At 37.2% G+C, this 26,870-nt stretch overlaps 1 protein-coding gene across 1 annotated transcript in view; it reads right to left on the bottom strand.

Moving 5' to 3' along the window:
- Positions 1 to 26,870, bottom strand: part of NDST4 (N-deacetylase and N-sulfotransferase 4) — a 309,699-nt gene that overhangs the window by 11,871 nt on the left and 270,958 nt on the right. Inside the window, exons 9-12 of the mRNA XM_037509533.2 lie at positions 17,951 to 18,133; positions 5,670 to 5,766; positions 3,161 to 3,284; positions 1,082 to 1,256 (exon numbers count right to left, since the gene is read on the bottom strand). Of these exons, the coding sequence (XP_037365430.2) occupies positions 1,082 to 1,256; positions 3,161 to 3,284; positions 5,670 to 5,766; positions 17,951 to 18,133 (579 nt within the window). The remainder of the gene's footprint in view (positions 1 to 1,081; positions 1,257 to 3,160; positions 3,285 to 5,669; positions 5,767 to 17,950; positions 18,134 to 26,870) is intronic.

The following is a 26,870-nucleotide window of genomic DNA, read 5'->3' as shown; positions in this document are numbered from 1 at the left end:
CCTTCCCCAAGGTACCCGTGCACCATCACCTCAGTCCCCTGTGCTCCTCCCTCCCTCCCTCTGATCCCTCTCCCTCCACCTCCCTTACAGGATGTATCTGAGTTACAATTGTCTGTTTTTGCTTTGTTGTGTTTTGTACTGTTATTATTTTTTTACACTGATGTCTTATTTGGTTCCCCTATATTCCTGCTATAAGTGAAACCACTACATACAAAAAATGAAACTAGACCACTACCTCTCATCATACACAAAAATCAACTCAAAATGCATAAAAGACCTGGATGTAAGATGTGAAACCATAAATATATAGAAGAAAATATAGGTAAAACACTACAAAGCATACATCTCAGAAACATCTTTAAAGACCCATCACCCAAAGCAAAGAAAGTCAAGGAAAAGATAAACCCCTGGGATTACATCAAACTTAAAAGCTTCTGTACAGCAAAAGAGATATTAACCAAAACAGAGAGACACCCCACTGACTGGGAAAAAATCTTTGCACTCCATTCAAATGATAAGGGACTGATCAAAAAGATATACCTTGAAAAAAAAAAAAAAAAAAAGACAGGTGAGGTCTGAGGCCTTATATGGGTTAGCTCCTGGTGGTAGGGATGACAGGTGCTGAAACTTAACCCTAGGCCACCAGGGAGGTCCACAATGCATATGTTTTTAGCCAGAGGCCACTGATAGAATTCAGGTTTATGCACCTGGATCATCAAAACCAGGTCTCTCTTTTTTAAGTAACTTCTAAATGAGTTTTATCATTTATTGTACCTGTCATTTTGCCTTCCAAGAGTGCCAGCTAACTCTGTGCTTCCTCTTGGTATCACCTGGATCAAGTCAATCTGTTTAGTTGATTCTAAATAGATTTTTTTTTTGGTATTATTTTTGCTTGAAATCCCTTAAACAACTTGCAGTGCATTAAAAATTTAGCTTGTTTCTTTTTTTCCTGGTTTACTCTTTTGACTCTTTCTTGATATTTGGCTGTTCAATATATCTGGACTTTAGTTAGGTAATTCACCATTTTTTACATTCAAGCTGTAACCAAATGTTTTTAATGGTATTTTTCATGGCTTCATACCTGGTACCAAGAATATGCTCTGTCTGAGGGGTCGATGAGGATGGTGATGATCTTGGCTTTGGGGACTAAGGATGCAGCTCGCTTGGGAGCTTCTTCTGAGTGGAAGTAATTAGCACTCTTTTCAAATAAAAAGTCACTTGTAATGTTGGATGGAGTGGGGAAAAAGTCCATATACCTAGAAACAGAAACATAATTCAGCACACTGAAATCTAAATATTGCCTGTCATTTTTTTGGATATGAAATAATGTGAACATTTTTCTATTTACTTAGACTACTTATATCTATTTACTTATAATTTCTAATTATTGGTGTTATAATAGTTAAAGCAATGGCTATTCTGTAGGCTTTGAATGTGAAAATAACTCAAAATGTTATTTTTTCTAATGAACTATTTAGAGCAGGGGGAAGTGAGATAAAATGGGTGGGTTGATAAAGAACAGAAAGAAAGTCCTTTCGATGTGGGCTGATGTTCTGTGTTATCAAAAGTAAAATCTGGAAAAATTAAATTTACCCTTGGCAAGCACTGAATTGTACCACATTGCCTAGTAAATAATTTAAAATAGTAAATTTATGTTTGCAAACTTGAATGCAAAATTCTGAAATTGAGATTCAAGTACACAAGAGAGGAAAATGTCTAAGTCAGTACAGCTATAAAATACCAGCTAGGTTAGGGCATAGCTCTTGTCCTTTTTAAGTTCTGCACAATTTGTAGTACGTGTGGCTGTGTGAAAGCATTATAGTCTATCTAGAGTAATTAAGGGAATATTTCCTGCCAGTTGATCCTGTGGTGCCTATGTAGGTTCACCCTTCCATATGCTATGGGAACAGTCCTCTGTGTGCAGATTATGAAATCAATATGTTCGGAGGTTAATTCAGTGCAAGGCTTTAATTATGCGTGTAACCTCCTTGCAACTCATCACTTCTCTAACCCTCAATGTTCTAGAAATAAATAATGAGAGCAATTAAGAATTCATAGAAGACACTTATTTCCCTCTTTGACATTTGTTATTATGTTTCTCAAATGTGAAGTGGTGAAAACGCTCATCTCTATTCCTCCTTAACAATTTGTGCTCCATTTGCATTCACAGATAAGAGAAAACAGCTGCTCTGCTTTTCTTAAATTTCACACAGTTCCAAAATTCATTTAGTCTTTGAAAGAAGGTAGAATATGTGCAAAGTGGACATGTCTGTACTCAGAACGAGAAGTTAGATCTGCTAACTAGTGTTGCCCCTGCTCCACTTTAATCCTAGCAACATCTAAAAAGAATGGGTCTCTCACTGAGGACAATTCATGTGTGATGTTGACACAGAGAGACTTGCTACAGAGCTATGCATGAGAATTTTCCTCAGGGAAGATTTGCCTTATATACCTGGGAAGTGTAAATAAAGACCATATTTTCTTAGAAAATTGGGATAGAGCTAGGAAAAAAAGCACCAGAATGAAGATCTGTTCCCATACCAAATTCATTCCATTTCAGTTTAGGAAAAACATGACTTTAAAATTTTCCCTAATTTATCAAATGCAAATCCATATTCCTTTTTATGCATGTGTGTGACTGGAATTAGTATGACTTTAGGAATGCTCTGTTATTATTTGCATGACTAATATCAGCCTACATTATAATAGAACATATGCAGATTATGTGGTTAATGAAGTTATATGTCACAGAGTATAATATAAAACAACCTGATTTATTATTTGTTTCTTTAAGTGTCATTGTAAAGACAAATTATGTATTTTGTTAGACAAATTCTAAACACAGTAAAGTAATAATATGCTTAAGGAGAATTTTATATATATCCTTATGAATAAGTCTTAAAAATAATCCATAATCCTCTTTATTCAATCACAGTAATTTACCAGAATAATATTATCATTATTGCACTGTCCAAATCAAATTATAGGCAACACTGATTAAACGTATCATCATTATAAATTAATTTCAAATTCACTGTGGTAGAATTGAGCATAACAAATTTATTCTGTAATTATGTAGATGCCATGCATACATCTATAATTGCTCTGCAGTGATTGAGCATGTGTTAATAATGGGTTTTATTTTTGTTATTTTTCTTACCAGTCAATTCCTTTGTGATAGTTGTTGCCATTAAAGAATTGAACTTCTTCAAATGTTTTTGGGCTGGGGAGATTGCTGATGATGGAAGGGTGCATAAGAAGAAATAAATATAGTGCAGTTGTTCCTATTGCCAGGAAAGAAAGTAAAATGTCATATGACAGTAAAAGAAGACACAAAAGTTATTACAGCATACTTTTTGCTCAATAAATAAATACTCGAAAGACCAATTTTTTGCAGTGTCAAGACGAGTTCCTTGAAATCTACTAGGTGCATTTCATGTGGCAATAATTTGTGTTCTTTCATTGCAATTTGTGATTTTACTTCTCTAAAGACCTGATTTAATATTTGTATGTTGCCAAAGTAAATGATACTGATAACACAGTCAGGGACAGCTTCAGAATCAGGTGGTTCAATTTCCTTTCTGGAGTCAGTGAGTGAATAAAGCCTCAAGGACATCCTGCACAATACAGGGAGCTGATGTGCCCTCAGTTCACATTTGAATTCAGATCAATTAAATTAAATCAAACTGTGGAACAGATGTTGACAGGTGTTACTCTGTGCATGGGCCTGTAGTAAGAATTGGTGATGACTCTTGATAAGGAAAGCAAATTTCCTGCCCTCAATAACTTAACATCTACATATCTACTGGGGTCAAGTAAACAGTTCATTGCAACATAACGAGACAGGCTCCTAATAAGAAAAGACTAGAATGCTTTGCCAATACTTGAGAAAATGAGTGATTTAAACCTGGGGAGTCAGTGAAGACTTCAGGAGAAAGTATATTCTGAAGTTCTACTCTAAAAGCACAAATTCCTCAGCAAAGTTGAAAGTTGAAGGTAGGATTCTAGGAAGATGGACACTGGCATGTCCTGCCCAGGCAAGGTACAGAAATAAAGTTTGGTAATGAGATACTGGATGTGCAGAATAGTTGACAGAACCCACAGAGTGGGTTCAAGTTTACTGTGATGGATACTTGGATGATGATGAAGTGGCTTAAAGACAACTTTTTATTTAAGAGCCCATTCTAGGGAATGTATAGCCTCTGACAGGAGTGGGAGTTGTATCAACTGAAGCAATAAGAACAAAAGACAACTATGGATATTTGATTGGGTCTTAAGAATTAAAACCATTTCACACTGGAATAGCATCTTTAGAGAATATGAATATTATCATTTAATTTCTCTGTTTCAACTTGTGTTAGAAAAGTCAAAACGAGGTGAAAGCTTTATCATCACCACATTGGTAGATTAGATATTAAAACCTAAATGTATAAGTTATTGTCTTTATAAATACAAACAGCAAGGAGAGAAAGTTGCATTTACTAACCTGCAATTTTCTAGCATAGCTAAAAGTGATAATACTCAATGACAGTGACAGTGATGTCTTCACATTTTTAACAGAATTTTACAATATAGGAATGCTTTATTTCACTAGAAAGTCATTTCAGAGGTAGCACTGCTAGATGGGTGTTGGCTGAAAATTAATGCACATTTTAAACAAAAACAACAACAAAACCAAAAATGATATATCGGAAAATACACGGTGCCCTTTTTCCTTCTCTGCACACATGTGACTTACCGTTGTAGTGCAATTTATATTCCTGGAGAAACAAAAGATTCCACAACCAATATCTAATAGTCTAGAAATTTTGCCCACAACCTTTAAAATGATCTACTTGCTTGTATTACAAATATCTTCATCGGGACCGGGTTTATTTATTGGGGCTGTTTGTTTTGTGTTATGGTTTGTGTACTCACTGATGAAAATGCTTCTAGTCAAAGTAGTGAATTCAAAATACAGCAACTCAATAAAAACTTTAATTAATGAGGACATGAACAATGTGTGTAAAACTGTCACATACTGAAGAAAGTATAAAATATTCTAATTGAAAGTGTCATCTCATTGGTGAAATACTTTCATTCTCTTTTACTACATTGTTATACACTTGTCCTTCAGTATATGAGAGAATAGCAAGGGAAAATTGCCTGATGAATCTCAGATGTATCAGAAAATAAGCCCAAACCATATTTATATCTAATGATCATCTATAAAAAAAACAGACCTCCCATGTAGAATTTTTGAAAATAATGACAGTGGCTCTAAAAAAAAAAAAAAAAAAACCAGGAAGAATTTAAGCCTGACAAGTACTGTAAACTAGATTGTATGAAGCCAAAGAGGAATTTTTTATAACTTAATTCAGGCATTAATTAGGCAGAGCCTCAACAAGTAGAAATTGAAAATCCGTTACCACAATTGTGACATATAATCTCAGTTGTCTAAAATTTGATAGCTGTTGAGTAGTTAAAAAATCTGTACTTAAAAATTTAGTCCTTATGTCTAATTAATAGGCAGAAGCAGGGTCCCCTTGGAGGATCAAGGCATAAAGGTGATTCATAGTAATGAAGAGAAATTCAGGTTATGAACTTGCACTGCACCTAAATTTCAGGACATAAAATCTACTCTGATAAGACCATAAGACAATGCAAGCTTCATAGTTGGCTTGTCTTACCTGTTTTTTGTGGCCCGATTACTAGGAATTTTGGTAAGTGGTCACAAGTTTTCTCCCTGGACCAAATATCTTTGTGTCTTTTATCATCACATGGATTCTGTGAGAAGGAAGAAAAAAAGAATTTTACTGTGTAATGAATCCCTAATCTAATCTGTAAAATGGTTGACACGAGCAGACCAAATTTTTATCTGATTCTGTAGTGCTAGGAGTTAGAGCCTGCTCTGGTTTTTTTGATTTCCAAATTGCTTCCTTATGAAATAGTGAACACCTTCCATCCCTTCAAAGCTGGAGGTCAGTCCGTCACCTTCTCTGTTGCTGGGCCAGGTTCTTGCTATTGAAAGTCCATTGTTTCTGGGTTTATGCTTGACATCTCTATACGAATTCCTAACTTGGCACAGTTTGGTTGAACAATAGTTGTTTGGATATGGGTGATCTACCCTAATCTTTCCTGTTTTTTGTCTCCCTAGAGGCCAGAATAATATTCTGAATGCCAGTCTAGCCTAGCTTTGCCTTTCCTTTCCACAGTAGGGGCTGCTTTCTATTAACTCAGCTACTCCCCATAGTTTGGCCAAACCACATAAACTGATAGCATCTGGATCGGTAATTGCAGCCCTATCTCTGCCCTGAGCTCCAGACCTGTATTTTAATTGCATATGTGTCACCATTTTATAGATGTGGTGAGGAATGCCCACCTCAATATTCTCCTTTTCTAATCTCCATTCCATTCCACTTGACTGACCCAAATTTATCATCCAAATCACAACACTGCTGAGAATTAAAATAAATATGCTAAAATTTTGAAATGTTTATTGACTGACAAATGAATTTTATTGTTTGTAATCTAAATAATTCTATTTGAAAACTATTTTCATAAATAATTTCTAAAAAACACATTGGGCATTACATCAATATTTTCATATTATTATACAAATTATAAAAATATATGACATGAATAATAATTTATGGTTCATATTTATGTACTTTAATCTATCTTTTGTCACATATTTCTCTAAGATGTCATTGAAGTTCCCAGGAAGAATGATTGTTTGCAGTGTGATCTTACTATGTATTATTTTTCCATAAAAATTGTCTGTAATCCTCAAAATTACATCATGGTTAATAAATTTGAAAATGTTGATACTTCAGTTGACTCTTCTCTGTAAGCCACTATTTTTTAAATGGGGAAATATTTTCTCTATAGGGCCAAAGTAAGCTCAAACTAAATTCTGTTAAATTTCTGTGAATTTCTCCTTTCTCAATTCGAATGTTTTCCATATTTCAATGTCTAAATATTGAGATGAAATATTTTCAGTTATTTTTCATTCTGATTGTTTTCAACATATATCATTTAAGATAAAGCTTGTCAAATGAGTTATGATTCTTTTAATCATTTTGCCAAAGGTGCTGCAAAATATTAAACTTCTCAATATCATTCCATTCAGTATAGAACACAAATTTATCTAATTAAAAACAGGTGATCCCTCAAGAAACACGACAGTAAACTTCTTAGTCCAATTAAAGAATGTCAAAATTAAACCCTCGATTTCATTTGAAATCTGATTACTTCATCTGTTTCGTCTCCTTTCTTGCTTTGAAGCTTTGTTTTTGTTTTCAAAGATTGCAAAAGGCACCAAGGAGCAAATATCTCAAACTATTTTTTCTCAAAAATAATATTTTAAACATTATTCTCAAAAAATAATATCCAAAGCCAATTCTCCCCAGTGTCATCACATAGACTGAAGGATCCTAGAGCTTCCTGTCAATCCACAAAACTCAACACGGGCCTCTTGTATTGATGGTGAGATGTTACAGACCTAACAGCTAACAAGTGACAGCTATTCTGGTTGCCATGGTGAGACACAGGCCCTCCAGAGGACAGGAGGGAAATCTGCAAAGATTCAGGAGGTGACCACCAGTGGGAGTTTATCAAGGTCTGATGGTCTGGAGCTTACCTGGACATCCTATCCAAAGTAAAGGGTGAGTTACTGCACTTTGCAACTCCTACTGCTGAGAGAGAAGCACAGACTGCCTCAGATCAGGGTGCAAGGACAGGTCTCCTAGCCTCAGGCTGAGGGAGAGACAAATCATCTCATTCACTCTCTGCAGATCAGGTCAAGACCAGGCTTTACCCGAGACCACATGTGTGTGCTCAGCTCTTTCTTCAAATTCTTCTTGTTATACTATTTTCCTTTATAGTTTTCTTCCTGAGCGCATTTCCTCAATGAACCACTTGGGACCAAATCCCTGTCTCACATTCTGCTTTCTAGGAACACAAAGCATGGCAGTGGACATTTTCACTGCCATGTGAAATTAAAAGATACACTTGATCCCAATATATGTTCTATTCTCAGCTTCCTTTGGAACACGAGTGAGTGCAATATAAAAAGATCAGCCATGTATAAAGAAAACTGCATTATTTTGAGAATTTGCCTTGGAAATGGCTAGACTATCTTTGATTTTTCTATGAATTCATCTACAGAAACTGATAAAGGGAGTTAGAAACCAATCAACTAGATAGTCTTATCTACGCTTCATTATAACTGAAATTTTATTTTATTTTTGCTGGTATTACTATTTTCTGCAATCTTTTTATTCAGGATTCAACTCAAATTTTCTGAGTCTAGCTTCAGCTTCGTTCTCTAGCTATAATTTTCATTGTGGCAGCAAAGGCTAGACTATTCTTCCTTCAGTGGCAGACCATGTTCTATTTTGCTTAGAATATGGCATTCAAACTAGAGACTTATTTAAAAGCTACTTTCAACCTAGCTTTCTTCATGTGAATATTTTCATTGTAAATGAAAGTGAGTCAAAGTAATGGCGGCCATAGATATGTTGAGGGACCTGTCAAACTTGGAACCTGGATGACCAGGGTGGGCAAAGCTGGGTAACTCAGACAGTCTGTCCATTTTTAGACAAGTGCATGAATGAGAAATGCATTTCTATTTTATTTCTTCACATATTTTTTGGATGTCATATTACAGTTATATTGCCTGTATTCTCAGTATATTCAAAATTCTTGTGAGAAGGGCCTCCCTGGTGGTGCAAGGGGTTAAGATGCAACCTATGAAGCTATCCGCAGCTACTGCAGCATGAGTTTGATCCCCAACCAGGGAGCTACCTACATGGTGCAACAGACCTCTCCTGACTCACCCGCCGCTCCCTCAGCAGTGTATTTCAGTCATTCCTCCTGTTTTGTTCCCCGCTCTGTCTCTGGTGAATTCTCTCACCCTCTGTACCTTTGGCCTGTACCCCAATTATTTTATGCATAAATAAATAAATCTTTAAAAAAATATTTGTGGGAAGATAAGATCCACAGGCCAGACTGTGAAATTACATGGCTTGCTTCAAGGAGAACACTATGCTTCAAGAAAAAAATGAAGATTCCAGCTGAAGCAACCTGCTTAGCTAGTGACACAATTGGTTTACATGCCAGCACAAACTTCTTTTCTAATGGTGATTCAGCAGCATACAATCCAAGCCTGTTCACGGACACTCTTTAAGTAGCACTGCTCCGCATTAACAATTGCCAACACCAGTGTAATGCTTCAGTTGCACTGTAGTTAGTCACGATCATATCCACACATCACATGTCATATATATTCATGCCTGCAACTGAATAAATCACTTTTGTGTGGAATGCTTTTGTATTTTTCCCAAATTCATAGACAAAAAAATGCCTATTCTAACTTCAGCTAATATCTGCCATCAACTATCCCTATTTGTTTTAGAGGGACAGGGTAGCCCAGTTGTCACTAGTCTGAGTTCAGGGTGGGTATTGTGTCATAAGCGTAGGGCTCAGTTTCTTTATATTGAAAATGACTGGTGATATCTACCTTACGTGGCTCTTGAGAGCACTAATGTGTTAATGTATTCAGATGGTTAAATCATGCTCTATGCAAGGCTTTATACTCTTTATTGCAATACTCATTTCTTTCCCATGCAAATTTCTGCTTGCAAAATTTGATGGAGTAAAAAGTTTATAGAAATAGGCAGATTCAATATAAGATTTGAAAAGAGATTTCTTCAACTGTAACACACACATGATGGGTGAACATGACTTGTTTTGGTTTAACAAAGGCACTAGCTATGGGCCTCCCTGGTGGTGCAGGCAGTTGAGCGCAGTGCTGTGAAGCTCTCTGCAGCCTCTGCGGCATGGGTTTGATTCCCGGCCAGCCAGGGAGATTCCCACATGGTACGGCAGACCTCTCCTGTTGTGCCCGCTGCTCCCCTCAGCAATGTCTTTGGTCCGTCTGCCTGTTCTGCTCCCCACTCTGTCTCTGGTGAATCCTCCTACCCTCCCACACATGTGGCCTGTACCCTGGTTCTTATATGCATGAATAAATAAATATTTTTAAAAAATAAAGACACTAGTTATTTCTACTTTTCCAGGAAGTTATACTGATTAAAGTAAATTATCAAATAAAATGATCAAATAAAATTATCTGGATGGGTCTTCCCTGGTGGCCTAGGGGTTAAGTCTCACTGCTATCACCATTAACCTGAGTCTGAGCCACAGCTAGGGAGCTAACCCACACATGGCACAGCAGACCTCTCCTGTCTCACCCTCTGCTCCCCTCAGCAGTGTATTTCAGAAGATCCACCTATTCTGTTCCCCACTCTGTCTCTGGTGAATCCTCTCACACCCCCACACCTTTGGCCTACACCTCAGTTCTTCTACACAAAAATAAATAAATAAAATCTTTAAAAAAGTTTAAAATTATCTGGATGTTAAGATGTTATAAAACTTGCCCCAACTGCTTTATTAGTAACAATTTATATGACTTCAGTTGTCCCCATAGATATACTGGTGGTGCTGTCCACCTCAATCTAAGCAGATTCTCTTTTCCCAGAGCTGTTTCCTTCTATGTTGTACTATTTTAGAACTTTCCAGATGTCCATATTTCTGTTTTCACCTCCTTTCCTGACAGGTTTTCCCTTGTGTTTGCTAATTACAATTTTATGAGCACAGTGTTTACATTTCCTATTTTATATTCTGAAAATGTTTAGTTCTTCCTATTCTGTCTTTACTTATATTGTCGAATATTTGAATAACAGCTAACATAATATCCAAATTTTATTGATCACTCTCCATATTCTGGGCACTTGCTTGGCATAGATTATTTCTAATCCTCAAAGCAGCCTGGCAAGAAAAATATTATTATCCCTTCTTTATAGCTAAGGAAGCTGAGAGGCAAGGTGTTTTATTGAGGTCTTGCTGAAGGTCACACAGCAAGTTAGTTTCAGCTTCAGAATCCAAAGCGACAGACAGAGAGACAGAGAGAGGGACAGTGAGAGAAGTTTCTGGCAATGATTATGAAGGTCAAAGTGTTTTCCCAACAGAAAGCAAAGCATTTCCTTTCACCTTCATACACTGTTCCATTGCTACTGATAGATTTTAAAAGTTAAAATTTTAATTAATACAAAATTACAAAGGGCCTCCGTGGTGGCGTAATGGATTGAGCACAACAGTGTGAAGCTGTCCGCAGCCTCTGCAGCACAAGTTCAATCCCTGTCCGGCCAGGGAGATACCCACATGGTGGAGAAGACCTCTCCTGCTCTCCCTCTGCTCCCCTCAGCAGCGTACTTCTGTCAATCTGCCTGTTCTGTTCTCCGCTCTGTCTCCAGTGAATCGTCTCACCTCCCACACCTCTGGCCTGTACCCCAGTTCTTGTATGTATACATAAATAAATCTTTAAAAAATTACAAAGCAATTAGATCTCTTTTCATTTTCCAATCTGAAACTGCTGTAACAGTAATCTACAATTTTAAGTACCTAAAACTAAAGATACACTGATTCTTTGAAAAAAATATTCAGTAAAAATTGCTTAGGTAGCTTGTGGTTGTTGTGTCAGTGCCTTAAAAGAGTGTGGTAACTCAGCTCCCACGCGGTTAAGAGGAATGCTGGTTGTCTCTGCACATTGGCCATGTGGTCAGGTGAGACAAGTCTGCCTCTACGCAAACATAAGATGAACAGAAGTTTCCTTGAGGCAATGGACCAGACTTAGAAATGACAGTAAATTCTGACAGTAAATACTGAAAGGACAGGAAAACCAGTCATCACATTACCTGCAAAGGTATGAATGCCTAGTTTCTCTTTTGAATTAACTTTCCAAATCCCAATCAAGTTAAAGACACATATTAAAAAATCACACACTGACCTTACCCCAAGGTCTCTATTTTTTGCAATATGGATAAAGTTTTAAAATAATTACATGAAAATTGCTTTTTCTCATTAAATTATTGTAACTCATGTTGCCTTTTGTCTAGTAAAATTCTGCTCTATTCATCACTGCATATCCTTTTTTATAAAAGATTTATTTATTTATGCATACAAGAACCAGGGTTTAGGCCAGATGTGTGGGAGTGTGAGAGGATTCACCAGCGACAGAGTGGGGAACAGAACAGGTAGGTGACCAAAAACACTGCTGAGGGGAGCAGTGAGTGAGACAGGAGAGGTCTGCCTTACCATGTGGGTAACTCCCTGGCCAGCCGGGAATCGAATCCATGCTGCAGAGGCTGCAGACAGCTTCACAGCACTGTGCTCATCTTGCTGTGCCACTGGGGAGGCCCTTCACTGCATATCCTCAGCTGGCAAAGACACTATGGGATTATCACTTAAAAGATGAGCATCCCCTCCCAGGTCATATGTCTGTTCCAGATGACTAAAACCAGTTAGACCTTGATAGTTGAAATGTTAAAAACCTGCAGTGCTCATGGGAGAAGAAGCTCGTTAACTACAAACATTGTGGAGATTTCAGGTTTCCTTTCACTTCCCCTTCACTAACCTTCCCTGCTCTAACCTCACTGCTGAATGGAGAATGTGCTCTAAAAGATATTATTTGTTTTTGTTTTTAAATTCTTCTTCTTCCTCCATATGTGGTTGTACTGTTTTGAAATCACATCTACTTACTTACTTCTGCCTTTAAAGAAACTATATATCTTCAAACCCAATCCTTTTCAAAACCTGCATTACAAAGCAATATGTGACTTTCAGTGCTTTATCTCTCTAATTCATGTGACTCTAATATAATCCATGTACACTGATGAGGAATTTTAATAGGCCAGGGACCAGGATGCTGATTCTCAATGCTCCAATCTGCACATCCTTTTGGAGACTCTCTGAGACACTCGACTTCACTTGTATACACAGGCCCCAGGAAGGCCTTTCCTTTCTTAGGGCACTTGTCCGTAAGCAGTACTCTTGCCATAGAACTTCATTCATAGTTTCATTCTTACTGAGACTGTATCACGGTGCCCTGAATTACAAGAGCCCTTATGCCAACCTGTCGGGTGGGAGGGAGCAGAAAGGGGGCTGAGATTTTGGAATCACAGTCCCACAAAAGCCACTTTAAGCCCAAAGCATCCTTAATTTATCCTAAATATTTATACATTCTGCCACACAGTATAACATGTTTTCATTAATAAATTCCTATTGATGGTATTTTCATACCATGAAATGTTCTAATAAAACTGATCCCAGGAGAAAGTGTGTATCTCTAAGTACCTCAAACTAATGTGTGTTTTTATTTATGGTTTTATGAATATTATCAGGGAATCTAGATAGACAACTCAATTTAAAAAAACTGTGTTTTTAAATTTTATTAATTGTTTCATCAAATATGGTGTATTCACAGCTTATAGTAATGGCATTAAAGTTATCAGACATATCTTTAAGGTACACACACAAATTCAATTTCCTTTTCTTTGTTATACTGGGATTGGGAGCTCAAAATATATATTTTTTAGGATGTTTCCAGTGCAGAAATTATGGTTTTTTAATTCTACTCCATTCCATTCCATGGAGTTATCTGCAAGTAGTTTCTTCATGACTACATTTCAATAAATTCTTTGTGTGGGGAATTTGACATTTGCAATAACATATATGCAACTGATTGACAGGAAAAGAATAAAACTATGACTTATGTCACTATTTCTGGGTGTCAGAATGCCTGACAATCTTGCAGAATCAAAACTGTCAAATGTTTCCTTGTAAATTAAAGAATTAAAATCACAAAGCATTACCTATATATTTGGGGAGAATTCCTGAAAGGTTTAAATACAATTCTGAGTTAGAAAGTGAAATCTACCATCATAATCCACAAATTCAGGTTGTGATTAGGAAAACTGTGGAAGATGATAATGTGCCTCTATCCAACCATCTGTGAAGTGATAAAAAACTATTCTGGTTAATTCACTGTGAAGGCTAAAAGATGAACCCATAGATGTAAAAAATATGCAATTATAGAACACTTATTTCCTCAGTTATGGAGGAAGTAATTTACTGATTAGCCTTCCTTTCATGTCAATGTCTCACCCTCATACCATCACTTTTCTTTCAAGGCCTCAGTATTTTAACAACAATGAAATTATTCATAGCGTCCTCTGTCATTCTTAGGTTATTGTCCTAATTTCAGCTCCTCCCTGTTCTTACCTATCCCGGAAAAAAAGGTTTCTCATTTAATATTTATTGACTAACACTCTCATTTTTAAATTACTTCACACCAATCTTCAGAACCTATAGGTAGTTTTTGCTTGTTGCCTGTCAAATGCCAATTATCCTAGCAGCTTCCAAAGCTTTCCTCACTGACTTGGAACTGGCCCTCAAGACTGCTTCTCACTGCATCCCTACTCTTCTTCAAGGGACACTTTTATTATTCTTTGTTTACACACACACAAACGCACACACACACATACACACCCCTCTGCTTTTATCTTTCATGGTATTTTAATGGAAGCAAATATGCTAGGCTCTAGGTTACAAAGATGAGAAGAAATAGCCTCAACCCTTAAGGTTTACAAGAGCTGCAGATGACAGGCACAGATATACAATACTGTGTGGTATGAAAAATAACAGTCATAAATAAGGTGTAGAGTGAAAAAGAGAGCAACAGATAGGAAGATCGATTTATATAGCACATCAAGGAGCTATTATGGCTTGTATGCTCCATGCAGGCAGAGAACTTTCATTTTATTAGGTAGCTCAAAAGCATAGGCAGGATAAATCCACCACATATACTATCAGATTCTTCTGAAACAACAAAAGCTTCATTCTACAGAGAGAGTTGATGACCGGAGTGTGAAGCTACCTCTTGGTGTAGAGTTGGAAATGCACTGAAGCAGAACCAAGAAAACCCACTCTTATGCCTGACTTGTCTCTAAAAGCCAGTGACTTTTGAGGTGTCATCCATTTTGTCTCTAAAATGAAGAGGTTTGCCTAGATGTCTTTTCCTGCTCTTACAATCTATCATTCTCTGTGTCAGCGCCCACTTATCCCTTCAAACACACAAGATAGCAGAACCAGCATGACCGACGGTGTGTGTTACTAGATCCTGTGATTTATGTCACTAATGTTAAAATCTCACTATTTCTGAGCTGGAGTTGGATGATTTCACAGCTACAATTATCCCAAGTGCTAACCCGGGTCAGGATCCTGTACTTGACTTTCCTGCCTCTTTAAGCCTGGAGACACTGGCTTGAGAGAAGACAAACTGCAGCTCTCTGAACATGGTCCTGGGCACACGGGCTCACAGGTCTCCCATCACACTTGGAGTGTGTGTTGATCATGAGTCTCTGCAGTGACTGAGGGAAGACGGAGCCTGAACTAACCTGACAGCTTGAGAGCTTAAAAACATCGATTGGTGAGTGTGCAAGGATCTGACCTTTCAACTGCCTCCAAGTTGTGGTTTTGGTTTCTGTAATGAGAGCTAGAAAAAAAAAAAAAAAAGAAAGAAAAGAAAACAGGAGGCCCTCTTCTTTTTTACATCATAATGATTATTTTGCCCAAAGAGGAAGGGGCATGAATTAACAGGCACCTACATGTATGACTGAAAGAATCCCAGACACCAGGGACTAAACTGGGGATGATACTTTCTAGGGACTGGATTTCACAGATTCTTCTGCACAGATTTTCATATCAAGCACCTTTGAGAGAATTAACTTCCAGGGAAGGAAGCAAAGACACATTCTGTGTTGTTTTCACCGTGTGGCCCATTAACAGATATACTTATTGCACTTTTTAATTAGGTGACAAAGCTGTATCACATATATGGTTGTTAGTGCTAATAAAAACTTATATAAGGAACTAAAGGAGATTAAATAGATGTGAAAATTATCATTTTGCACATCCTTCTATTTGTGTTCATAAAAAAAGTGTGAATTGAAAGCTAAAGAAAAATAACAGTTGAATTCCTTTTTGAAAGTGAAATATACTAAATAATAAGTCATGCTTATAAAATACCCAAAGGTACCTGAATATTTCATTTTGACAATATATAACTAAGACAGAGTCACATAATATTGATCTATCCTGACTCTGTAGGGTCATGATGAATTGGCTATAAAACATGTAATTAATGCTATTTCTTTTTTTGGTCAAATTAAATTCACATGATGTAAGGACAAGATTTTAATGCTTACAGTTGTTTTGGATCTTATGAGCATGAATTTGAAAAGAAGAGATAAGCACCAGGGAATAGAACCCAGGAAGTAGTTGCACTTTATTTACTGAACCATTTGCAGTTTTTTGGACACAGTTTATGATTGGCAATGTTTATCAGATTTTGCTCCAATAAGACAACGGTTGTAAAAATCTCATGTACTTGAATAACTCCCTCTTAAGCTTAACTGTTCTTCTATTTCCTATTCCTTGTTTTTCTCCTGTAATACATTTAAGAATATACACTCCTGTAGTTAATGGGAAATGTTTGCATACAGGTATCTCATAAATAAACATGTGAGAGAAAATAATTGATCTACTATTAACCAGCACTTTTGAGTAACTGCTGTCCACGGGACACAATGCTTTCCTCTTATGAAATTCAACACCTACGTGGCATGACTATATATACTGATAACAACATTGTCCTTACCTATCTGTCTGTCTTTTAACTTATACACCACATTTATAGATGGTTAGGAAGGGCCAGGAAATTCAAATACATACTTCAACACAGACACAAGTGGTGAAATGTTGTCAAATAATCATCCATATAAAGTATGACACAACAAAACAAAACATAATTATTAGCCAGAGACATCCTACAGGGGGGGAGGAGGAGGGAGAGGGATCAGAGGGAGGGAGAGAGGAGCACAGGGGACTGAGGTGATGGTGCATGGGGGCATTAGTAAAGGAAACTATGGGGACTACACCTGAGGGGGTGGGGGGAAGCAAATATTGTTTAAAAATGAACAATGATGTAAAATAAATTAAAAAATAAAAAAATAAAGTATCACTTACTGTAGCAGTGAGTTTTAAAACATATTTAAGATATGATTGTGAATATGACTAACAATACACACTTTCATGGAGCTTGAGAGAAAATGTAATATATTTTGTGCTCCCTTGAGAAACTAACCTTCCCCTACACATAGTAGACACTCAATAAATATGTGTTGTATGAATGCCTGACTGCAGAGACAAGAGGGGTGTGTGACATGAATTATGGAATAAAGAGAAACAGGCTTGGTGACAAGGAGAGAGGCTGGGAAGACACAGTTCACAGGGATTTCTCATTAATGATTATTTTCCTCCTGTACCAACTGCTTGGCAGGAGACTATCTGATCTGTTCTCTGCAGCCAGCCTATTGATTGTGAGGGTCAATGAAATCTGATGCATAAAGAAGAAAGAAAGAGGGAGGTAGCATTTTGCTAGAAAAGTGCTAAGAAGCAGATAGTTCACATTTCTTGCACTGAGGCTGAGGGACCCCCATATGAAGTCAGATTATTTGTAAAAGCAATCCTAAAATTCATCATTATTTTTTAAACTGATCTGATCCTAGTGAAACAGGTAGATTTGAAGAAGTGTGAAGATAAATTAAAGCTAGAATTTACACAAGCACTAGGTACAAACTGCTTCCTCCTTTTTATTTTTAATCTCTGCCTCGTATACACCCGTATCATGGTCTAGTTAGAGGGTCTCAAGTTGTGGTAACTCTTGGTCTCTATCATCCTGATAGACAATTTCAAAGCATTTTATTGCTGGTTAGGGTTCTCACAAAATGCCAATTAATTAGTTCTGAACAGACATGAACAATTAAACAACCTCAATTCAAAATCTAGAAATGAACGGAATTAGAAAAACCCTTGAAAAAACAAACAAAAATACAAACACTTAATTCATAAAATGATCCAAAGCTATTACGAAGAGGATTAAATGACTGGATAAAAAATAACTTTATGTTGCATGTCGATTTTAGTATCTGCAACATTCCTAACACAAATTAGGCACTCACGAATGGCCAGTTTCTTTTCTTCCACCCCAGAAGAGAATTTTCAAAATTACCTGCCAGAGAGGGTCTTTTTGTTCAGGGAAGAGCTCAAAGTACTTGTGAGCTAGTTGCACTGGAGGCAGAGTCTGCAATTTCAGGTTGGTCCAGCTTTGCACGAAGTTAGCCAAGTTCACAAAGGTATATAACCCTAGGCGGTCATTCCCATAGTTAGACAGGTGGGTCATGAAAATGCTGATCTGGAAGATAAATAAAAAGCACCAGGAAATATCATTAGCACAAGCTCTCATGTGATATAGATGCTCTAGGTAGCACCTGACCTAGCCTTGGAATTTCCTAAGTATGTTTCATTTTAGATGCTGTTATGCTATCAATTGTGACACCATCCCAATCCTTTGTTGAGGCTCTAACCCCAAATATGACTGCATTTGCAGACATGACCTTTAGGGAGGTAATGAGAGTCCAATGAAGCCACAGGGTGGATCCTAATCTGATGAGTATGGTGCCCTTTTAAGAAGAGGCAGAGATACGAGAGCTCTCTCCCCTGAAAGCCCACATTCCACTTTGACCAACATGCACAGAGAAGAGGCCATGTGAGCACACCATTGGAAGGCAGGACTCACAGCAAGGAAGAGCAGTCTCAACAGAAACTAAATTTGCCTACCTCTCAATCATGAAATTTAACCTCCAGAACAGTAAGAAAAAATAAGTCTGGAGTTTAAATCATGCAATCTGTGGTATCTTGTTATGGCAGCTCATGAAGAATATAAAAGAGGAACACCACATATTTTTTATTTCCATTTCCAAATCATTCTTAGATTCACTTCCAAAATTGAAATTGAAATTGGTATTGCTATTTCTTACGGTTCATTAAAAGTATAGTATTACCTTCAATGTAACTTTTTCCGCCTATTTTGGAATCAACACCATCATAAGCAACGATCTAATAACTTTCACACTAATGAAGAACCACAATTAACTGGCTTGAAAATTAAACAATTGTCCCAGGACTTTTATGGTAGAGGTATGAATATAGACTCAAGAAAACTTGCCCCTTTGTGGTCTAATGAAGAATTTTTACTATATAAAACAAACTGTTTATGTTTGCATGGAAAATATTTGCATTTAGCCAAATACTTTTGTACACGTTAATCCTTCTCCAATTTTTACTACCTCAATATTAACTCTGCAATTATAGAGCATTTTGTTATTGTACTTCTGTGGATCACAGACTAGGAAAAAGTGAAATCTAAATTGATTGCTCTTGAAAGAGCAACAAGAGGTTTGAATGTGATTGCAGATATAATCTAATATACGGTTCATCAGGGATTATAGTTTGAATTAAAAAATATCAAATAAAGGAGAACTTGCACAATCTTGATGTATCTTGCAGAGATTAATAAAGCAAATCATAAAAAAGAAGTACATAGTTTTCTACTTTGAACAATGTATTTTAAAGTTATTTAATTACTTATTATTTAAATCTATAAATATTTCAGGGCAACTAATATATTATAATCACTTCACTAACTTCATCCAAAAAGTAGGAGTAACATAATTTTACAAATAATAACATTACAACAAATTAATCTGTGAAAATAAACAGAAAAGTTATTTAGACAGATTAATATAGAGAAGGAAAATCAACCGTCACGTGGCTGATTTTTCTATGGATAGTCATTGACTCTTTTGTGAGGGTTTAGGTTTATCAATGCATCTACTTGAGTTATTTTACTGATTTTGTAAATAAAAATGGGTTCACAGTAATCATTCCAATACCATGCCATTGTAACCTGGACTTCGACATGTGATATAAGCTTATATATTGCAGAACTTTTACTCCCAAGACCTTTGGATAATCACCTCTGGATGTCCAAAGATGATGCCTTTTGTCATAAAAACAAAAGATTATTAACTTGTACCAGAAAACCAATACATTGTCGAGGTAGCACAATTCATAGTCTAAGGATATTAAACTTGCATGCTGCTTTTACCTTAAAAATTTTCCTTATATGTGTAAATACTAAAATGTTCAAAGAATCTTTGAAATGAACTAGTTAACATGATTGGAGATGCTCCTTGCCCTGGTCGAAGGTGTGGAGGAGAGAGTTCAGCTCATTGTTCTCAGTACTCCAAAATTATGTAAAATACATCAAAAGTAGCTAGTGTTGGGCCTCCCCTCGTGGCACAGGTGATTTAGCGCAGTGCTGTGAAGCTGTCTGCAGCCTCTGCAGCATGGGTTTGATCCCAGCCAGCCGGCAAGGGTCTCACATGACGCGGCAGACCTCTCCGGTCTTGCCCACTGCTCCCCTCAGTAGTGTGTTTCGTCAGTCTGCCTGTTCTGTTCCCCGCTCTGTCTCTGGCAAATCCTCTCACCCTCCTGTGCATCTGGCCTGTACCCCAGTTCTTGTATGCATGAATAAATAAGTCTTAAAAAAAAGTAGCTAGTGTTTTCTATGTGCTAGGTAAAAATCTAATCCCTTTACACCTAGGAATTGATTAAAGCATCACAGCAAAGGTCTGTGGTAGCTAGTTTTGTCCCTTTTACAAATGAAAAAAGTAAGGTAGAGTTAAGTAGCTTATCCAAGTCTCACTTCCAGTTAATGCAGAGCCAAAGTGAAAACTAACAATCAGATGCCCAAATCTCACACAGGATCTATCTGCTGCCTTCACCCACATGTTTTGTATATTGAATCTGACATCCACTGCCCTCTTTTCCTTTTGCCTTTTTGAAAATAAAAGACAAAGAATATCATCCTATACAGGAAAGTGAACAAATCTACAGAAGCATTATTTTGACAACTTAAACCTTTTCTCTTTTCTTTTCAATTCGTGTGAAAGAAGACAAATTAGTTTAAGAATGTTAAATGAAAACTTCTAAGACAATGAATTATAGTATTTGAAAAGAATCTGCAGATAGACCGCAAATTTATCTTTGAAGGCACTATCACTCCTATCATATTTCTAGTCCAATTTCCCCCCCTGGGGTGTATTCAAAGCTTTTTATTCTAAAGGTCAAAAAAGAGAAAGACTTGTTTAACGAATATTTCTTAGATAGCTTGTTTAGATAGAAATTTAAATTGAATGCCCCAAATGTTAGCTGATACAATGTTCTTTCTTGAGATGCATGTGGAATCATTTGAAAAGGTTCAGGGCATCTATGTCACTGATTTTTACATTGACAAACCTTTACTCTCTCTCTTTTTTTTTTTTTCAAGTTGGAAGTGCCCTCTTGGCAGGACTTAATTACAGACTTTCTAGAACATACTGTAGTATTAGTAGTTGACGGCCATATAATTGCAATTGTTGTCATGAAATCTTCTTTATAATCCCTACAAAATAATATGCATTTGATCCCAATAAGGATGCATTTATCTCATGTCACTACTATAATTAAGAAATAAGACAGTGTAAGTAGTGTGCTTCAGGATAATGACAGTTTCTGAGCACTGAAATTATTATCAGAAACCAGGCTGCAGGCTGAATACCTGAAGAAACAGAACCATGTCCTAGAAATCTACCACCTGTCTTCTAGCGATGTTATTTTAAGACAGAATCTGAAGGCACCTGTGGGTCTAACAAAATTATAAATAAAAGCACTACTCTGACAGCACTGTAAAGATTCTTTTTATATCATGGGCAGATGGAGAATATTGTTTCATTAGGGTATTAACATCATGCTTTTAAAAGATTTGGGGGCAGATTATTTCTAAGTGAATTAACCAGAAATTCCTGATTTTCTCAAGGTCTGTATAAAACTCAATGCAGAACAAGCAGGAAAAAAAAAATCACTTTTGGAAGAAAGCTGCTAGGGATACTGGTGGCCCTCAGCTGAGGCCCACCACTGAGAAGTACAGTGGCTTGGCCACGAGGGTGGCAGTCACAGCCATCCAGGGCCGGGCCTACACATTCCTGTGTGGTTAGAAACAAATCGGTCCATGTTCAATGTGAAGCCTGCCAACCTGGGGTAAGCGGCCTGGGTACCTTAGTAACAACCTTTTGCTCAGTTTCGGGTATGCAACTTAGTCTCTGATATGAATTTTAGACCATATAGCACCATGAGGCAGGATGGACATGGGGGGTCCCATGACTACTGACCCTTTACTCACCCTTGGTATGCAACTATATGACTCACCTCTTAGTATGTAGCCACGTCATATCTGACCATGTATAGCTGCAAACCTACCCAGAACCTTGTAGAAACTGAAGGACTATATAAGCCCCTGACTTCCTACAGATGGGGCTCAGCCTTGGGATACAACTCTGCTGAGTCAGCACTGGTGCATTAAATCTGCTTCATGTTAGCCCTGGTGTCCATGTTTCCTTTGTGTCATATAACAAATGGACTGCACTTTAAGGAAAAAACAAAAACAAAAAACCCAAACAAACAAAAAAAACAAAACTAAACTCTGCAAGTTCAGTGAAACAGTGCACATCTGCCTGTCTAACAGCACCTATTGTACAGGCAGGGCATTTTGCTTTTAGTATTTCTAGATAGATGGCTCGTTTAAAAAACAAACAAAAAAAAAACACAAATGAATGGGCCTCCCCGGTGGTGCAGCTGGTTGAGTGCAGTGCTGTGAAAATGTCCACAGCCTCTGCAGTGCGGGTTCTATTCCAGCCGGCCAGGGAGCTACCCACATGGTGCAGCAGACCTCTCCTGACTCTCCCGCTGCTCCCCTCAGCAGTGTATTTCAGTCAGTCTGCCTGTTCTGCTCCCCACTCTGTCTCTGGTGAATCCTCTCACCCTCCCGCATATCTGGCCTATACACCAGTTCTTGTATGCATGAATAAATAAATCTTTAAAAAAACAAACAAACAAAAAAACACAACAAATAAAACTGATCTAGAGGGTATAGGGGGAAAAAGACAAATTTAGAATGGATGTGGCTTGAAGCCTCAAAAAGTGGTCAAAGAATATGCAGTGTGAGAGAGTAGCAAATAATTAGCTTTGCACAGACATAATATATTGCTACTATTTTTTAACATGGCAGTGTATGTTTCTCTGCTTTTATTCATTTGGATGGTGATTTCTTGCGTGTGGGGTCAGAAAATCCCCCAACGCATCATCTGAAAAAGGTAGACTGTACTACATTGATGAAAATTCTTTAGAGATGCAACTCACTGTCTGAGGAAACACTGAGGCTTAGAGAAGGGCATCAGTTCATACAAGCAGAGCTTTATCTGTGCGTGTCAGAGACCGGCAAGGACATTGTGTTCGGAGGGTGAGACTAAGAGTAAGATGCCAAATGCTAGCATCAGGAGGCTCTCAGCAGCCATCCGGAAGGGTCTCCAGGACAGAGTGTCATGGCTCCTGTCATTAAGCTTTCCCCAGGTCTGCCTGGGCTTGTCTTTGTGGCTTCTACTTAAGCTCCTGCATCTACTCTCCATGCTCTCAACCCTGTGACAAACATGAAACAAGTCCACATTTTTCCAACATTTTTCTATAAAAATAGAAAAATAAGCTCAAAGGTACTTTTCTAGTCTAATGATTGGTGAGAAATGTGAAAACTGTTTTTTCTTTCACCCAGGCATCAGACATGCTGTAGCAAATGCACCAGATTTGGGGAGGTCATTACCTATGGAATGAATCCATCTACTCATGCATTGTAGGGCAAGAGGAAAGCAGGTTCACAATGGCATACATGTTGATTAGGGAGCTGGATAAAAATGATTGGACTGCACAGATAAGCCCTAAATGTGGAATAAAGTAATGTCACAATGACAGTTGAGAGAAGGCTAGAGCAACATAGGCAAGTGGTATCTTCCCAAGTCTTTGATTGCAAGTCATACAATTCATCATTTTGATAGCATTTACTTTGTTCCCTTGTGAAGTCACTAACAACCAAAACACAGCTTATATGGAAGAGGGGAAAAGAAAATATAAGGACCTCATTTTATCCATGCAATGGAGCATCAACCTTTTTAACTGAAGTTAAATTTGTTCAGATTGCTGATATCAGGTGTTTCCTTGCTTTGCCTATTTGTATGACAAACAAAACACCATTGTAAATTGTACATATTTTAACATAAGCAAGAGGTCCCCTTGGTGGCCTAGGGGTTAAGTCTTAGTGCAATCATTGCCAAGGACTGAGTTTGATCCCTGGCCAGGGAACTGACCCACATGGCGCAGCAGACCTCTCCTGTCTCACCTGCTGCTGCCCTCAGTAGTGTATTTCAGTAGATCTGCCTGTTCTTCTCCCGACTCTGTCTCTGGTGAATCTCACACCCCCACCCCTGGACCTCTGGCCTACATCCCAGTTCTATGCAAAAAAAAAAAAAAAAAAAGAAAGAAAAAAGATAACATAAGTAAAATATCAAATACAGTATTTGAATTTACAATCATTTTCTGAACACACATTTTACTTGAATTACACATTAAACAACTGGATATGAATGTGTGCCTTTGAAAACCAAATCCTTTCCAGAGTAGTCTCATACTTGGGTCATAAGAAGAACACATGGTGTGATAAAGAAAGGAGTAACAGCCTTGCAGAGCAAGATGAGTACCTAGTGGCACTCCATTTAAGCAGCTTGCCCATGCTCCAGCCAGACCTCGGTGCTTTCCATCATAAGCATTAGAGTAGCAGTTAGTTTCCATTTTTGCCTCTATGGCCCCGCCAGCATGCCCCTTTTCAGAATGAGTACATTGTGTTTAAAAATATGTCCATTAGCTTGTTAAATTATTGATTAGGCTTTTAGTTCTCATAAAACGTGAAGATAGATGGACCGTCTGAGCAGGTGTCCCTGATGGCCCATCTGCTAGACTGTGGCATTGTACTCCTATTTTTCCTTTAAAAAGCCATTTTTGTCTTCATTTTGTTCTGAATATAGACAGGAACCACAAGAGACTCAGTGAGATGGTGCTGAACAGGACCAATCTCAATGCCTGTAGACTTGGAGATTTACACACACAGGGCACAAGTGCTTTGCAGTAAACATTCGCACCAGCCACCCTGCCCATTCACATGCTGGGCCACTAATAACTTGGAAAGCTTATACCTATGTTTCAGATAAAGGATAATTTTCCAAACATAAAATGATTATACTAGTCTGCCATTCCATCTGAAAGACCGTCATGTATATGTATAATATATATATATGTATAATATATATTATATATTATATGTATAATATAATATATATACATACAACATTATATAGTATATATAATATATATGCTGTATATATAATATACACTATATATTAAGAAATTGGAAAATAAAGATTGTTTTAATATCTATATATCTATACATCTATATATCTATACATGAGTACATTTAAGCTGATTATAGATCCTGGACATTTCAAGATAATATATACTGAAGAAAGAAATGATCATTTCATTTGGAAAGATGAAGTGTTTCCTTAGTAGAAATGGAGTATGGAAATATGAAAGTAGTTCCAATCTTTCAATCGAAAGAAACATGTTTACTTTAAGTAGAACTTTCACGGTGTATTAATGCTAAGAACTGCTCTTTGAAGAAGAAATAAAAAGAGGAAAAGAAGGAAGGAACGAAGGAAGAAGGAAAGAAGAGAAGCAAAGAAAAGCTCAAAAATCAAACACATCTCACTATCTGCAGGTCAAACGGACAGGAAAAAAGTAGGCTTCCAAAAATGATTTACTTTATGTCTTTAAATCTCTGCTCAGAGTAAGCTCTGACTATTGATTCCCCGGTCACTTCCCTCAGCAGAGGGGGCTCTTTTGCTCCATATGACTTTCAGTGTGGTTTCACGTAAGATGCACATCACCAAAGGCATTTATAATTAATCACTACTCCTCGCTGATGTTTTAACATCCTATATCCTTGACTATGTAAAGGAAGACTTAGCTTGGGTACATGAAAAAAACTAAAACCTATGTTTTTCTAACCTCCAGCAGTTTTAATGAAGAAAATAATGCTAATCTGAGTTAATCAAAAGATAAGGGATTAAAATGTTCTGGGAGGCTTTACTCATTCCATAAGTCAGAAAATAAAACTGACTTCGGGTTGCTGGTATAATGAACGCTGGTTTGATTTGTACACAGTAGGACAGTATAAACATGAACTTTGGAAACAGATTGCCTGGATTTGAGAACTGTCTCTTCATTATCATATCAATTAACTTGTCTGAATTTCAGATTTCTCAAGTGTAAGTGAAAACAATAGCTTAATTTATAGGTCTGTTGGATGTTCAAATGCCAAAATATTTTGTAAAGTGGAAAATAATTGTATGAAAGTTATCATTATGCCTATTCAGTTGAAGTACTTGTAAAACAGAGAAGACAGGAAATACATCTTAAAATAAATTGATTTATATCTCAGAGATGATATCTTTTGTAAATGAAGCTGCTGTTTCTTTGTTCTGCTGAAATCAACTGCATATAGCCTGGTTTATGATAATTAACGTGATTTCTAGTTAAGTGATAAAACGTTGGATACACGTATACCAGAGTAAAAGCATCATTAAGTTCCATGTGTCTAAACTTAGCTCAATAAGTGAAGCTCCATTGAAATCATATTATTTTTTAATAAATGCAAGTTTTATCCATCAGAATCACCCCTGACAACTACAGTTAAAAATCTATATAGGAGGAGATTGTTAAATGGAATCATTTGCTTCATTTCAAAAAGTGCAATGAATAGATTTTAGAAGCAGACACTACTGGAAGGGAGCAGTGTGATGAGCTAGTTGGTATCTGCTTTGTTCTATTCTCACACACCTTAAATCAAAGAGCCCTCCCCTACTACCTACCTGTGCATGTGTTAGGTTATTTATTACCTATTCCCTCATGCCCATGTTAGAATGGAAGCTCCTTGAGTACAGGAACTACTGCTGCTACTGACTGCTGTATCCTCAGAGTTAAGGAAGATGCAAGGCACTGATTGCGTGTACAACACATATTTACTGAATAAACAATGGTTTCTTGGTAGCATTCATTTCTTTCGCTATTAGAAAATATGGAGTAACTCCCTAGTGGCACAGGAGTTAAAG

Source organism: Talpa occidentalis, unplaced genomic scaffold (genome assembly GCF_014898055.3).
Source record: "Talpa occidentalis isolate TD23 unplaced genomic scaffold, MPIMG_talOcc4v2.1 talOcc4.13, whole genome shotgun sequence".
In the NCBI taxonomy this organism is placed as follows: domain Eukaryota; kingdom Metazoa; phylum Chordata; class Mammalia; order Eulipotyphla; family Talpidae; genus Talpa; species Talpa occidentalis.
This window is presented reverse-complemented; position numbering and strand designations above follow the sequence as displayed.